The sequence below is a fragment of the Balaenoptera acutorostrata genome, chromosome 18 (assembly GCF_949987535.1).
Source record: "Balaenoptera acutorostrata chromosome 18, mBalAcu1.1, whole genome shotgun sequence".
NCBI classification, from domain to species: domain Eukaryota; kingdom Metazoa; phylum Chordata; class Mammalia; order Artiodactyla; family Balaenopteridae; genus Balaenoptera; species Balaenoptera acutorostrata.
In genome coordinates, this window is record NC_080081.1 from 69,342,914 (window position 1) to 69,359,436 (window position 16,523).

The following is a 16,523-nucleotide window of genomic DNA, read 5'->3' on the forward strand; positions in this document are numbered from 1 at the left end:
TTTTTTTTTTTAAAAGGGACATACGTAGATTTTTGTATATTAAATGTTTCTCCTTTAAATCAGTGTTGATTAAGGCATTAAAAAATCATCTTCCTTAGGTTAGTTGGAGTTTAGTATAACTGTAGCCTTCCTTTTTATCTTTGTGAAATATAGTGATCTTCGCATTTAAAAAATACTAAGATAAACATTATCAAATAAAAGGAATGCACTGAGCTCAATAAAAGGCTTAACATTTTGAACACTGTTTTTTCCAAGAGCCTCTGTCCGACCCTGCAGAGCAGACCTCTGGGAGCTCAACGCTGATGTTCTGATGGAAGGCGGTGTGCCTTGCACAGGGGGAGTGTAAATGCAAAGGGGCATAAATGACCAGCAAATAATGACTACGCTATACTTCATTCCACTTATCCACAGGGCTCTTTCTTGTGACAACAGATGCTAGATGCTTCTATGCTGGCAAACGTATGTTCTGTACTATTCCTCCTTTACAGAGAAAGCAATGGAGGAAGAGGGACATTAAATGACTTGGACACATTAGAAAGCTCACAGGATTTAGTGGGTTCTCATCCTTTGCAGGTTCTTACATGTTAATGCAGAACTTTTTTGTGTGGAAATATGTTAGTCGTGGGGTAGAGGAGGTAAGGGTGGGGAGTGGGGAGAGGGACAGTTAACTCATATTCCTTGCAAGGTCATTTAATCTGTTATGTCTACAATGTACTAAGTGGTTACCTAGTGGTCTTAAGGACCACTTAAGTATCTTCCTAAGCAATCTTGAGTTGACATAGGGCCACTGGGTCAGTGTGAATGCCTCTGCTGGTATGTGCTTGAGCCCACGCTGCCTGGCGGAAGGAAGGTAACAGCGTTCCAGGTATGCGCTCCCTCACCTAGTATTCTGAGAACTGACAGAAGAGTTTTTGGGTGAGAGAGATGGGTGAGGGGCTTGGGGAGGGAGGACATACATGCCACAGAATGACTCTGGGAGTTTCTCTAATGGAACCTCAGTATTCAGCAATTATGCCCTCAGACTGGGAATGCTGGAAGGAGAGTCCTGGAGTAAGGCACTCCCAGTCTGCATCACTGTGAGGTAATCAGGAGCAGTAATGTATTATTGTTCAGATTGCCTATATAATGACAAACATTGTGGTTGAACCTCTCCTCCCCAACAGAATTTTTTTTAATTATGCATTTTCATGTAATGTTTCATTAGGAATTTCTAGAGTTTGACAATTATACATAGTTTTTATTACTGTCCAAAGCAATGGTGTGCTATTTTGTAGAAGCAGGTATTTTTATAAGATTTGAGTAATAAACACTATATCCGTGTAAAGAAAGTCTCAATCCTAATTCCATTTTGTTTCTATTCTCTCATTTATCTCCTCATTTACTGTCATTTAAATATGAAAGATCTGCTATTTTCAGTCAACTTTAATGCTGCCTTGCACTTTCATTATGTACAATATGCTTAAAATATTTTTATTTTGCCCAAGAGGATTAACTTGTAACTTTCTTTATAAGGACAGCATGTTATAATGGACGAAAATGTATGCTGAAATACTCAGGAGCAAAAATGTCTATGATATTTAAAAGTCAAAAAACCATTTGGAGTTGGTCTTGGACTAAAAGGATAAGCTATTCCAATTATTTTCTTTTTTATCTGATTCTAAAGGTATTGGTTCTGAAAGGAGAATATAGTTGGTAAGATGTTTATAAAACTGGGCCATGTGTTAAACAAAGGTGTATTGTTAAGAGAATAATTAAGCTCAGAATTAGAATCCCCAGTTGTGTACAAACTAATCACATTATTTTGTAGAGAAAAATCCCTTATTTCACCAACTAATTTTATAATATTTGACTCCTTTCTCATTCATTCATTCTCTGTCCCTATCTCTTTCTTCCAGCTTCAGGCAAAAATCCCATTTCCTTGTGCACACAACATGGTACAACACTGCACCTAATAATATGCTTGCAACGTGTTCTCCAAATATTTAGCCCTAAGGGTCCAATGATCAATGATCATGAGGGTCTTCTCTTCCCTTTCCTCTTCTCTGCTTGAAGCCATACAAATGGAGTCATTTTGTTTTTACAGAAGTCTATAGGAAATAACTTTATGGATGCAAATTTTTCTTTTAGAGCTTGCTTTCCCAAATCTACGCGTTTTCCACCTCTAAAATTAAAACTAAAAAATAAAAAAGCATTCCACTGACTGGAAATGGAGAAATGATTACTTGTTTTGCATAAAGCAGATGGCAGATATCTGGTAGAATGGAAGACTGGGATACAGCTTCCTTGAAGCAAGACTCATCTAGCAGCTGTTGCATCTTCACTCTTTTCACCTATCTGAAATAATTTTGCACAACGTGGAAATGATTTAAATAATATATTTTATGAATATTTTCATAAAAAATAATTATACACATACTATAGTATATAATTCCCAAATGTTAGCTATAAAATTTCAGGGTGAGAACACACAGGAGTAAGATACTATAACCTCATCTATTTTATTGATGCATTTTTGAGAGCATACAGGGATAAAATACTATAACCTCATCTATTGTACTAATGCATTTTTGAGGACATATAGAAATAAAATACTGTAATCTTATCTATTTTTTATTGATGCATTTTTTAAGTATTCTGCCTAGAAGGCTGTAATTCTGCTTTTATTAAAAAATAGATACTGGCAGATTATTTTAATGTGAACTATTCATATTTAAATACTCAACTAGGTTTCATTAATTAATAACACACATAAGGCATTAAGCATTTTAATGAAGATGCTGAAGTAAAACAAATAAAATAGGAATATTGAAGTGCATTGTACATATCTGCATTTCAAAAAGGAACTACATGGTGGTCTCATTACTTGTTTTTGACATATAACACTCACTTTTCCACATTTGTCAAGAACCTGAAATCTATGTTTCCTAAAAATTTACATTGAAAGGAAATTTATACAGAAAGAGATGGAAAGCCACATTTGTGCTGAAGGGATGACAGAAATTTTCATAACAATATTCAACTTATTACCTACCTCTCTCAGCACAGGGTCAGTGATACTGTCCAGGTTCACAGAGCCTTCATAGGTTAAGTAGTGGAAAACATTTAGAGCCCGGACTGCTTCTGGTCCTCGCTGCTTGTAGCCAAATATAAGGTCAATCCACTGATGGAGTTGGCAAGAAACAAATTCACTCTCCAGGGCCTGAAATCAGTCAAGACAGAAATAAGACACCATGCAAATTTCCCTTTCTCTTACTTTGAAATATTCTATATAAATAAGTAGAACACATTCTTTGCATTCCTGTATTTTATCTGTACGTATTAAGACCTATTCTTAGGAGTGACAAAATACAACCTCTAATAAAACATAGACCTAAAAGAAAATTTTCTTTCTAAAATACTTAATGTTCTCTTGGCTTAACTGTCTATGTGATGTGAATTTTAATATTAAATAGATTTCTTAAAAAGACACATTCATGTTTAAAAGTAATCTGAAATGCCTGTTTTAATGCCATTTACAACAATTTCATTTCTAATTTTTAAATATTAGTTTGAAGCTAAACAATTTTATTTGAAACTTTGATACGTACTTATTTTCCTGCCTGAAGTCTTCAAATTTACCTCTAACACTACTAAGAGGGAATGCCTTCCTTCTGCTATGAATGAACTCCGCTATTACACTGTTTAGGAACCAGTGGGTAATTTTAGATGTTTGCTAGCCAGTGGGAAATGAATGGAAATTACTGAGAGTCAGTGATCATGCGAAACCTCCATAAAGAGTCAGAAAAAAAGAGACCTTTTCAGTTCCTAAGAAGCCATCATAAACTTCCTAGAGGGGCCCTGGCAGGTAGGCAAGGAGTTCTGGTCACACCTGTGGTCTGAGCAGTGACAGTCACAGTGTAGCTCACTGTGCCTCTCACCTCCTGCACTCATTCATCATCAATTTCTTATTGACTTTAAGGACACACTGATTTCAGCAGCATGAGGAAAAAGCTGTAGAGCTAGCTTCTTAAATTTCAACTATGCAAGGCTGTAGAAAACAATTTTTGAAATTACAGCTGTAACTAAATATGTGAATGAAGTCATTCTTTGGCTGCATGACCCTGATTTCTAAGGTGCTGAAACCAGCTTGGATTCACTTAATCAATAAATGGTTTCTTAAATTAACCCTCTGATAATTATATCAATATTTCATTTTTTTAATCTACAAAATATCTGAATGATAATTTTCAACTTTTCCCGTGATGACATTTAACTAGTAACTTATTCCCCTCAAACTCCCTTTTTATCTATTCCTTTCAAAATTTTTGGTATTTTATTTACACCAGTTATTGTGGATGTTTCTCATTCCGAAATATAAACAATTAGATTTTATAAAAGGATAGTTTCATACTAAAACTAAACAGAATTTCTATACTCTGTATCTCATTGGTCTTGACATAATAGTTTGGACTAGAACACAGGAAAAGGGACTAAAATACAAAAGAGGTGTTGGTTAAAATTCTATACTGATTAAATCTATCAATATTGGTTTGGTCAATCTGTATAAATGAGAAGTTGGTAATGATTCAGTAATGTTTTCAGTGCATGGTACAATAAATGAAAGGATGAAAAAAATGAATAAATGGCAGTTCATTACAGAGTCGCTATTGCCCAAGTCTGTTCACTGGAATTCAAAATAGTAGTGAAATCAGAAATATTATTTAAAGGAAGATCTTACCAACATAATCACATAATCAGCTCAGCAGCAACCACTTCAAATCAATCTTATAGATACCACTCGACATATTTGGAAAGAGAGGGTCCATGAAATTTATTCCATTTGAATAAAACAGTTATTGAGCTAAATGCCTAATGCAATGATGAGGGTTGGAAGGAATGATCACCTTTCACTAATTTGAGTTTTAAAACATTTATTTATTATCTCCAACCACTAACTTTCATTTTCCTCTGCCATGGGCAATGTGTATAAGTTGTTTAATGCTTCTCCTTTGGTTTACATGTGTTTTTATAAAACACTACTCATGCAATGTATTTCTGTGTGTATGTATTTTTGATTTATAAAAATGGAATAGGGTTACAGATTGCATTTGGTTTCTTACTTTCTTCACTGAGCCTTGCTTCTTGGGATCTACCTGTGTATAGGAAGTCCACTGCTTCCAGCGGCTGCTCAGAACTCCCGCAGTAATGAGCGCTGGACGGCCTCTAACTTGCCACGACACCACGCTGAGATCAATGTCCACTTTTGCATCCCTGTTTGGCTCTTTGTGAGAATTTCCTTGGGGCATATAATCTGGAGTAGGACTGATGTGTCCCTGCACCAGATGTGCATCAACTGAGTCTGCGTCATCAGTGCAGATTGGCTTCCCCTGTCTCCCCTCCCTCCAGCAGTGCCTGAAAGTTTCTCCATGGCCACAGCTCCATTGACAACTGGTATTACCCAGGCATTTAATATTAGCCTGTGTAACAGATACAAAACAATATCCCATTGTTGTTCTAATATGTTTTCCTCTGATTACTGAGGAATTTGACAGCTTTTTAATATGCTTGTTGGCCATGGGGGTTTCCTCTCCGGTATATTTCCTGTTCATGCTCTTTGTCCATTCTTTTCTGGAGGTTCCTGTCTTTTACGCTGTTACTTTGCAGAAGTTCTTTACATATTTTAGATAGTTGTTTGTTGGTTTTAAACATTGCAAATGCATTCTCCCAAATGTCACATGTCTGTTAACTTTACCCATGTCACTCTTGGTTGAAGAGAAATTCTTAATTTTGAGATAATCAAAAAATTTTTTGTTATGATTATGATTTTGGGATTTTGGTTTAAAATAACAAAGATAACTTTCTGTATTTTGATGTGTCAGCTTTATAGTTATGGTTTTACTTTTCATATACTGGTCTTCATCTAGAATCCACTTTCACTCATATGTGGTATTAGATAGAGATCCAGTATAATTTTTGTTAATATAGTAAGTCAGTTTTTCTAATACCATCTATTAAACAAACACACCTTTCCTGAGTGATGTGTGCTGTCATCTTTAGTGTGTGAATACATGTTTGAAACAAAGATATAAAACTGCTATTGTTTACAGATAATATAATAATCTACCTAGAAAAAGCAATACAATCCTTCCTCCCTTCTTTCATTCATTCATTCGTTCCTTCCTTCCCTCCTCCCCTCTTTCCCTTCCTCCCTTTTTTCTGCTTTCTTTCTCTGCTATCTGTCTACCTACCTACCTACCTCCTTATCTATCATCTGTCTATCTAGATATGTGTGTGTGTCTCCAGCTCTTTGCACCTTTTATTTCTATTGTTATCTTTATTTCTTATATATCTTAATATCTGGTAGATTTATTCTTTTGAGAGTCAACTCAGCTATTTGTGGACCTTTATTCTTCCCTATAACTTTTACAATAAGTGTATAGATACATCAAAATAATTTTGATTGGGATTCCAATAAATTTATAGAGTAATTTGGGAAAATTGATATTAGGTTTTCCCATCTAAGGTCTCAGAATGTCTCTTTATTTATACAGATCATTTTCTATGTACCATATTAGATTTAAAAATTAATATTTTCACCATAAAGGACATGGGTATTCTTGGTTAAGTTAATTCCCAGGCAGTTCATAAGTTTTGATGCAACTATAATATTTTAAAAATTGTATTTTAAACTCCATTATTAATGATGTAGAAAAATGCTATTGATTTTTATAAGGTGATTGTGTTCCTGGCAACTCTTACTAGTTAACTTCTTAATTTTTCTTATATAATTGTTCTCAACCTTGAGAACTGTATTAAACAACAGTGGTGGCATGGAACATCACTGTCTTTTTCCTGATCTTAAAAGGGTCAAAACACACACACAAACGCACACACACACACACACACACCATGTATTTAACACACGGGTTGTTAGATAGCATTTTATTTACAGTTTTTGTATTTATATCCACACTTGAAATGGCTTTATTTCTTTTTTCCTTTACTTCCCTCTACTCTGGAATCAAGATCACAGTAGCCTCATAAAATGAGCTGGATGGCTTATTATGTCTTCTGGAATAATTTGCATAAGAAATGAATTCCTTATCTCTTGAAAATTTGGTAGAATTCACCTGTAAAATAATATGGCCTTGGATATTTTGGGGGCTGGGAAGATTTACTACTTAAATTTCTTTAAGGCTTATAAGTCTTCTGGTGTCAATTTTGATGTTTTATATTTTTCTAGATATTTATCCACTTCATCTTAGTTTTAAAACTTATTAGTTCATGGCTATCTATAATAATCTTTAATTAAATTTAAAAATTTCTATGTCTACAGTTACCCTATTCTATTCTATATGTTAGGTAGCAGAGTGAATCAACAAACAAACAAACAATCAAAAAATAATTTTGCCTCAGGTTTTTTTTTGGGGGGGTTATAATATTAAATGACAAAGGAACAATAAGGTAGTAGATTAAACAGATAGTCTTACAGAGACTGTCTGTCTTGCTAGTCACTGCAGAAAACAAAGAAAATCCAGTTATAACATTTAAAAGCTAAATCTGGTTCTAAATCAAATGCATATCCAAGAATTGAATTTTAGATTTCACATAATTAAAGCATAAAGACCTATCTAAAGCTGAAACCTGACACTGAGACTTAACTGTATTCTAAACAGTATTAATCTGTTAGTAAATGCATGCTACCTGCTTATTTGTTCTTTTTAGAACTATGTTTTCATGCACAAACCTCTTTTGGACTTTGAAACAAGATTTTATTGCAAACACTCACAATTGAAAAATAGAAAGAAATACTTGATTACTAAGCTATTAGGGTTATAATGGTCTTAATAGCTTGCTTTACCCTCTCCTTGCATACCTAAAAGCAGAAGCAATTGCTTTAAGCCTAGATAAACCAATTCCCAATCCATAATTCTACCCTGGGGATCTGGCAGGAAGGAAATAAAGAGTGAGATTTAAACCAGAAAGGATATCTCTTAGATGAATAATAGTTACCTAATATCTAATTTCAATATTGTCCCATGGGTATTAGAACGTAGAGAATTCTTTCTCTAACGGGTTTAGGACAAAGCAGCTCAGAAACTTATGAGAAAGGAAACTAAGCTAGTGGAATTAACTGTGAGGAGAGAATTTTGTCTTCTCCAGAATTCTTTTATTTAAGAATACTGAATTTCTCTCTCTCCTTCTAGACCAGACCAAGAACATTTCCAAGCCCTTTCTCTTGTTGCCTCAAAAATCTGCTTCTGATATTGAAAAAATTCTCCAAATAGAGTTGCATATATTCCAGTGGACAATTAGAAAATCACATTGCTACTTCTTCTGTAGTGTCTATACTGGCTTCTCTTCATGATTAAATTGAAATTATAGCTATTATCCAGTGAAAGATTTAATTATTTTAAATAAAGGTAACATAGTTGTTTTAAATGTTTATTTTAGGGGGCTTAAATTATTCTCTTACTTGATTGCTTCCTGGGTGAATAACATAGTGGATTATTTTCCATTCCCACTAGCACCATCCTAGTCTTAGCCCTCATTGCTCTCCACGTGGGCTACTGTAATAGACTTTGACCTCTTCCTCTACTCCGGGGCTTGCACCCTGCTGGTGGAACAGACTTTTGAAACCATCATGCTCTTACTGTCATCCTCGATTTCAAATCTTCCAAGGTTCCTCCTAGCATAACACATTCAGTGTAAACTTTACCTGACCCCTAAGGACTTTCAAACCTTGATCCGACCCTCCCCCATGACTTCTTTGGGCTTCTAGATACAAATTCTTGGCTCCAGCAGCACAGTTTACAGCCCCGGCACACAGCAGCTGGTATGACCTCTGAACCTTTGTTGCTCCTTTCACCTTAACATGAAAGCATTTCACCCTCCTGCTCCTTCTTCATGTCCCAGCCATCCTCACTCAAGTCCAATGTCTGCTTCCTGAGTTCCCCAGCTCACAGTCTATGAAGTCTTCTATGAATTTCTATGACACTTACCATCAGTATCTTCCTGTTTAATGTAGTAAATAATGTATACAAATTTACTTGTGAAAATCAATTTGCATATGCATTGTAAAGTGCTAGACAAAGGGAATGGGGTTATTACCAATTAACACTTAATTGTTTCAAACATGCCATACTATATTCTCAGTTAGAATCCAAGCATTTGGAACTTAGAGACTATACTTAATGCTGCTTTTACATTTCCTATAGCTCCTAACTCAGCATTAAATGATAACTATTTAATAAATATTTACTGGCTGATTATTTAAGCAATGGGAAAGAGGTGTTGGTCACAAGAAGGAAGAAAAGAAATGTCAGGAAGTGAGGGTGGAGGGTGGGAAATTCATTCATTCATTCATTCAACAAATATTGACTGACCATCTGCTATGGGCCAAACACTATTCTAGATCCTAGGATCACGGCAGTGAATACATGAAGCCAAAATCCCTGTTAGAAAGTTTACATTGTAGTGGGGAGAGACTAGTAATTAGTAATTAGTAAGAGAGTATGCCTGAAGGTGATAAATGCTAAGGAAAGGAGAAAGACGGGAGAGAAAGTTAAGAGGTATGTATGGATGGGGAGGGGATTGCTAATTTAGAGGATGAAGTCAGAGAAGGCTTCCTTGAGTTTGTGACAACTAAGGACTACAGTGAGGAAGTGAACTGTAAGGACATCTGAGGGAAGGTGATCTCAAACAGAGGGATCAGTCATTCGTTTATTCATTCGTTCATCATTCATTCATTCAATATGGAGCACCTCTCATGTGCCAGGAATTATTCTAGGCCCCAGGGATACTGTGAGAAACAAGACAAAATCTCTGATCTCCAGGAGCACATCCCACTGAAATGCAAATAATCAAGGTGAATACAGCCTAAACTCTCTCCAGCCCCAAATTACTGACCACCTACCACATGTCAGATGCTAGCCTTGGAGGATATACAGGTGAATAAGTATGCCACGTCCTCAAAAAGATCACAGTTTGGTGGAAGATAAACATGTTGACTTGGGCTTTTCCTGCTGCTCGAATTTCTGCTAAAACTCTAATACGATGATATTAGAGTTATTCCCCACCCCATTCTTTTTCCAGAAGCATTACTTCTTCTAGAAAGTAATCCATCTCTGCTGCTCTAGCCATCACCACTCAGCACACTTGGCCCCCACCCTTCCTTTACCTGGCTCTATAGGACTAGAGAAATCTAAGGGAAAAAGGTCACTACTAGGAAGTTGCAGAGGGAAACTGTTGTCTCTAACTTTAAAATACATCCAGAATTGATTAATTTCTTACTACCGTCACTGCTACCACGCTGGTCCAAGCCACCATCATCTCTCACAATACCTCCTAACAGACGTGCCTGATGCTACCCTGTGCCTCAACAGTTCATTCCCATCACTGCAGCCCGAGTGATCCTTTCCCAGCACTGCAAAATCGTAGAACTCGTCTGCTTAAAGCACTGCAACAACTCTTGATTTCACTCAGAGTGAAAATGCAAAGTGTTTCAATGGCCTTCAAGGCCGTATGTGATTTGCATCTGTTACCACTCAGTCCTCTCCTCCTACTGTGCGCTCCGTGTTTATCCTACCTCAGCCCTCTGGCTTCCTTGCCAAGCACACCCCTGCCACAGGGCCTTGGCTCGGATGTTCCCTCTGCCTTCACTGCTCTTTCCCCAGGACAGGAAGAGTCTCTGGGTCACTCTCTCGCGTCCTTCAGGTCTTAGTTCAAGTCTTACCATCACAGTGAGGGCATCCTGACCATCCACCCCTGTATTTCTGATCCCCTTGCTTTGCACTTCTTTTTTCCACAGTACTGATCACCTGCTAACATTCTAGATATTTTACTTATTAACTTCTGTTTATTGTCTGTCTCTCTTTGATCAAAAGTAAGCTCCATGAGGGCCAAGATCTTTGTCTGTTGGTTCACCGGTATACTCCAAACACATAAAATAGCGCCTGCAACGCTCAATAATGATCTTACTTGATTGCTTCCTGGGTGTATGTTTATTCATGCGGGTTCCTAACTAAAGCGTGAGCTCCTGAAGGCCGCTGGCTGCGTGGCCCACGCTTGTGTCTCCAGAGCCTAGAGCGGTATGAAGACAGTAACAGGCCCTCAATGACAGGGGTAAATGAAGGGATTTCTTTGCTTTACTCTAGCCTAACTCAGAGTAGGATTCATGGCCAACTCTTCTTTGTGTTTTCCATAATACCTTACTCAGAACTGGCTCTCAATAAAGCTTTATGTAATGAGCAAATCCCCAGTTTCAGAGATAAGGAAGACTGTGAAGTTCCAAGAGATAAGGATGCCTTACCCGCCCAGAGTGCCCCGGCTAACAGGTGGCAGGGCAGGCACTCACATACAAGATATCTATTGCAATATATATACTTTTTCCATCTCAATATTTTAAGATGCTGCCAAAGACTTCCAACAATTCCTATGTTATGCTATTTGCTTAAACTTCGTATTTAAGCAAGGTATTTTTTTCAGTATAATATATCCTAAATGCACATTTTTACCTATCACAAAAGAGACTTTTTCCTTAAAAAGTGAGAATCTAATAAAGGATGTAATACAGTCAAAGCAAAACCACACCCCACAGTGCTCTCTGCCTCAGCGCGCTGCGCCCCGCCCTGCAGACAGAACGGTCTGCGCCTGGTCCCACGGCACCAGGAACATGCCGGGCGGAGGGCTGCAGAGATGAGTAGTGCACATCCGAGACTGGCCTTTTTCTAAAACAAATTTTTAAAAAGGGCAGATTATGATTGATGAACCCAGCATTAGGGTAATGCTATCAGACATACTTTCTATTTCTGCCCTTCGTGAGGAGGTCAGATTATAATCATGTTAGAACTGAACACAGTGCTTTATTAATGTTTCATGACTGAGTCGGTCGCAATCAGCCTAGCTTCGGGTGGATAAATTAAACCAGTTCTTGATGTATGAACTCAGTGCACTGAGAATTTATTGAAATGTCTACTAAAAGTGTCTCTATCACTTTTCCAGGTTTGCTAATGAAACCAAATTTTGAATTTCACAGCTCTTCAGTGAAACACAAACCTTGTCACCATATTTACAAAATACAAACAACTCTAACCAATTATATATATTGTTGTCTATAAATAAAAAAACAACGGACTAAAACAAGTACATCATTAAAAATTCAAAGTATTGTTTCATTTTAAAAAAATAAGAAAAATTAATGAGGTTGTCAGCACGTAAAGGCGTCTACAAATGCATCAAATGCCTTTTTAATTGCTGGCATGGGATAATGAAGCTGATCATTTATAATCAATGATATCATCCCTTTTTATAACATTAGTTTTGTCTTCTTTGCCTTGAATTTCTTAATGACAGCTTGAGAGAAGAAGGAGGGAAGGCTCCTTTGTACGGATACAGAATACTAATCCACCCAAGAACCGAAGGCTTTTTTACCACTGTGAATGTCATTTCTTTGGGCTATATGACATTTTCATTTTATACTTTAGGCTCATTACAAAGAACTCCATCAAATAACTGAAGATAATCCCAGTCCAAATTATAAATATACTAGAGCGCATTTTCTCTAAACCCATTCCATTTCATAAGCACTAAATCCTGTATGAGCTACCCAGCCAGTATAAAGTTAGAAACTTTCAATGTTACAAAATAATAATAAAAGGTGGATGTTGTATTCATGGAATTTATGGAAAACTTATGAAAATTTAAAGACTTCTATATTTTATATCATCACCCAGGTAATTATAGAAATTCAACAAGTAAATATTTCTTCAGCAAAAAAAGAAGAGAGGTAGATAATTGATTACATTTTCCAGTTTTAACACAGATGGCTGACCTTATTTTTTCATAATATCAGTATGATCATTTCCCATCAGTATGATGGGAAAATGGACCAGAGGTTGGAGCAAAGGAAACCATACATAGGGTGCTGTGAAGGAAAACTTCAAGTTAAAGAAAAGCAGTACAGGAGACACTGAGACAGGAGAGCAGCTGTAGACACACACGGCTACATTTTGTAACGTGTCTTTTGATAGCTCTGATGCTTTAACACTCTTCCCAGAGGCAGCAGTTTGGGTCTGCCCTTTAGCTCAATTCTGATGCACCAAGAATGGCAGCTATAGACATAGAATCTTTTGATACACATGGTAGCTTTCCCTTTCTATTCTGTAGAGTCCCCTCAACGAAAACCCAGGGAAAGAAGACAAAGAATAAACACTTCTCAAGCCACCTATTACGTGTTGGCTAGGCACTTGCAACATAGGATCAATTTAACCTGTCATTGCCTCCTGGTGTCCCAGGGAACCAAGACTGGGGCAGTTTGGTTTTCCCAAATAAGCAGAATTTTGTGTAAAACCTTTCATTCCATGGAGTAAAGGTTTAGTTCACAAGTCTTACCAAATTCATAATGCCTATAAGATACCAAGAATTTGGTTTTGAATAGAGAAAAAAAGTGCTTTGCTTCTTTCATTTCTTCATGAAGCCAAGTTGGAACTAACTTATTACTTACAATAAAAATGTACCATTCATTTCTGAAAATGTTTTATGACATTTTCAGAAACGCACAAGTATTTATCTCTCATACTTTAGTTATAAAAACTTATTCTTTTGAACAGATGAAAGCAAATCTTTGAGGAACAGTTACTTCACCATATCATATGCAATCCTTGTAGTTCCTAGTACACTGAACACAAAGGTCGACGAATGTGTGTTTACAGTGATACTAAATAATGAGATTTATTCTGAAGAAGCACTGTATTCTGACTTAAAGTTTGCTCAGCAGTGCTTCAGCTCTTAGAAAGACAAGATATGAGAGATAAGAGGTGCGTAAACAGAAGTCAGCTCTTGAACTGGTAATGTTAGGACCAGGAGTAAATTATTTATTATATTATATTTATGTGCAATAGAAGTACTCTGAGCAACTATAAATATATAAAAAATAATTTATTACTAAAAATTTGCCTTTGTGTATTTTATTCTCTCTTATAATAAGAGGGAAAAATCTATTTTAGAGTTTAAATTGTTTTTACAGTGTTATTATCCTTTCTCAGGCTGTATCTTTCAATGAATAATCTGCTAATTTTCTTAAAACCCAAATGATATGAGACCATTTTGTGAGAATCAGGTATTTCTAAGAAAAAGGGATTTCTAAGAACTCTTATGTGGTGATTGCATGAATAATAAGATAAGCCAGAGTGTCACTGATTACATCTGAATCATAAGTCTGAGTCAAATTAGGTGTTTGGAGGTCATCCATGCTTAGATACAGATAGTTTGCAAACAACACACAGGTTGTATTTCAAAGTGCTTTATAATTTGGTGTTTGGAACATATATTGCAGTAGAAACAGTATTAGTCTAATCTGGATTGGTTCTCAAGTCGATCTATAAAGCCATATTTTGTTTAAAATATAGGTGAACTTTTAAAGTCTGTAAATGGGCATAGGGGACATGACATTCAGAGTGCCAACGTGTGATGCCAGGCACGTTAAGTAAGAAAAGGCACTTGGGTCCAAACCTGGGGTCAGTCACTTTGCCTTTCTGCGCCTCAGTCTGCTTATTCAAATAAAGGTCTGTTCCGGGTCTCAAATCCTGTGTGTGACTATAAAGTTTAACATGTAAACTAATGTAAAATAATGCCATTTCCTCCATTTTGTAGAGTTGGAAGATAGCCTTCTTCCAACACCTGCTGGGTGGTGGGACTTGGGACTTCCTCAGCTCTAAACCGAGCTTTTACTGGCTGGAAAAGGAAGTCTTATGGGGTGAGGACTTTGGGGATAAAGAGTTAGAAACAGGGTCACAGAAAGTCAGGTCTGCTTAGCTGTTGAGGCTGGAACACGCTGCTGGTTTGGGGTCAATTCCCTCTTATCTCTGTCTTTTCGTCTGCTGGCCCCAAGGTACTGGCTTCTAGTTAGAAGACATGTTTCCTTCCCTCCTTCTTTCCCTCTCCCTCTTCACAGCTCCTCAAGTCACTACTCACTCGAGCCTGGAGACCGTGGGTAGGAACACTGCCACTCTGATAAGCAGGTGATCTTTGACAAAGTAATTTACCTCACTGAGTTTCAGTATAATTCTCATTTCAGAAGACTTTTTGAGGATTAAAAGAATATTGCACCTGAAGCTCTAGCACAGTATTTGACAAATAATAAACAATCAATAGATGGCACAGGTTATAAGCACTACTGCCATTATTTTATCTTGGTCAGCCGTCATATTGGGATGACTCAGGACCACCACTGGGATACGGGGTATGGTGACTAAGATTAGGGTATCCAACCTCCTGTGCAGCAGTTGTCAGCTGTAAGTGTTGGAATGAGGAAAGCAGAGAAAAAAATTGTAAGCAACTACACCCTGGAAGAAAGGAGAATGTCCTAGCCCCATCATGTAGCACTTTATACGTAAAAAGAGGTATAAACAGGGTGCTGTCTAGAGTAACATTCCACTTACTAAGGGAGGGTTTTGTCACTTCACGTTTGAGTACCAACTCCCACATCTGGAATTGATCAAACAATGGCCAGTGAAACCTGAGGTAGAAGACAGTCACTCTCCTCCAAGGCTATAAAATTTACACTTCCCCTAGGGCCTCTGTTAGCACTCGACTGACTCTTGTTTATCATAAGGCCTTGATAAGTTTGATTGTCTGATTTTGTAGACTAGAGTTTATAAGAAAAATTCGAATCACTACGGCCATTAAAGGAAAGTGTGATGATAGCTAACAATCTAAAGAAGGAAATAGAAAAAGAATAGATATGGAATTATATTACTTCACAGAATAATGGGTACTTATGATAATAAAGAGAAGTTTCATCCTTTGCATAAGAGGGTAGAAAACCAAATAGCAATACATTTTAGAACAACAACCACAACAAGGTTCAAAAAAGTTCTCACTTAGCTATAAACATCTAGAAACTTCATTTATTTGGTAAGTTTATTTAGCTGGACTGCATTAGTACCCAACCTACTAGATGAATGAAGCACTGTGATTTTTCTGCAGGTTTAGTCAAGACTGTACGGTCCTGCTTGTTCAGTTTGTATCAGTAATAACTATCTGATAATTTCTCATCCATAATAATCATCTTTCCCTACATTAAAGAAATTCTGTGCATGATGCTGCCCTGGGGATTTGTGTTTAGAAACACAACTGCTTTTTCTTTTTCAATTAGGCATATCATTAATAAAATTACTAATTCTGGGGGTGTTTAAACTTTTTCATTAATGAGGAACACAGAAGTTGTATCTATAATGAATCATTACCTGATGTTTATTAAAATATATCTAAAAATGTTTTAGCATCCAATAAACACATGAAGAGATTCTCAACATCATCAGTCACCAGGGAAATGCAAATTAAAATTGTAATGAGATATTACTTCACATCCACAATAATGGCTATAATAAAAAAAAAAACCAGACAGTAACAAGTGTTGGTGAAGATGTGGAGGAACTGGAACAGTCATACATTGCTATTGGGAATGTAAGATACACAGTCACTTTGCAAAAGAGTTAATTTCTTAAAAAGCTAAATATAAATTTACTACATGACTCAGAAAT

At 36.6% G+C, this 16,523-nt stretch overlaps 1 protein-coding gene across 6 annotated transcripts in view; it reads right to left on the reverse strand.

Annotated features, from left to right (window-relative positions):
* The window catches only part of NBEA (neurobeachin), a 631,767-nt gene that overhangs the window by 37,419 nt on the left and 577,825 nt on the right, over positions 1-16,523 (reverse strand). For all 6 annotated transcript variants that reach the window (XM_057532889.1, XM_057532888.1, XM_057532885.1 and 3 more), the window contains one exon: positions 3,032-3,199. In XM_057532889.1, coding sequence (XP_057388872.1) covers positions 3,032-3,199 — 168 coding nt within the window. The remainder of the gene's footprint in view (positions 1-3,031; positions 3,200-16,523) is intronic.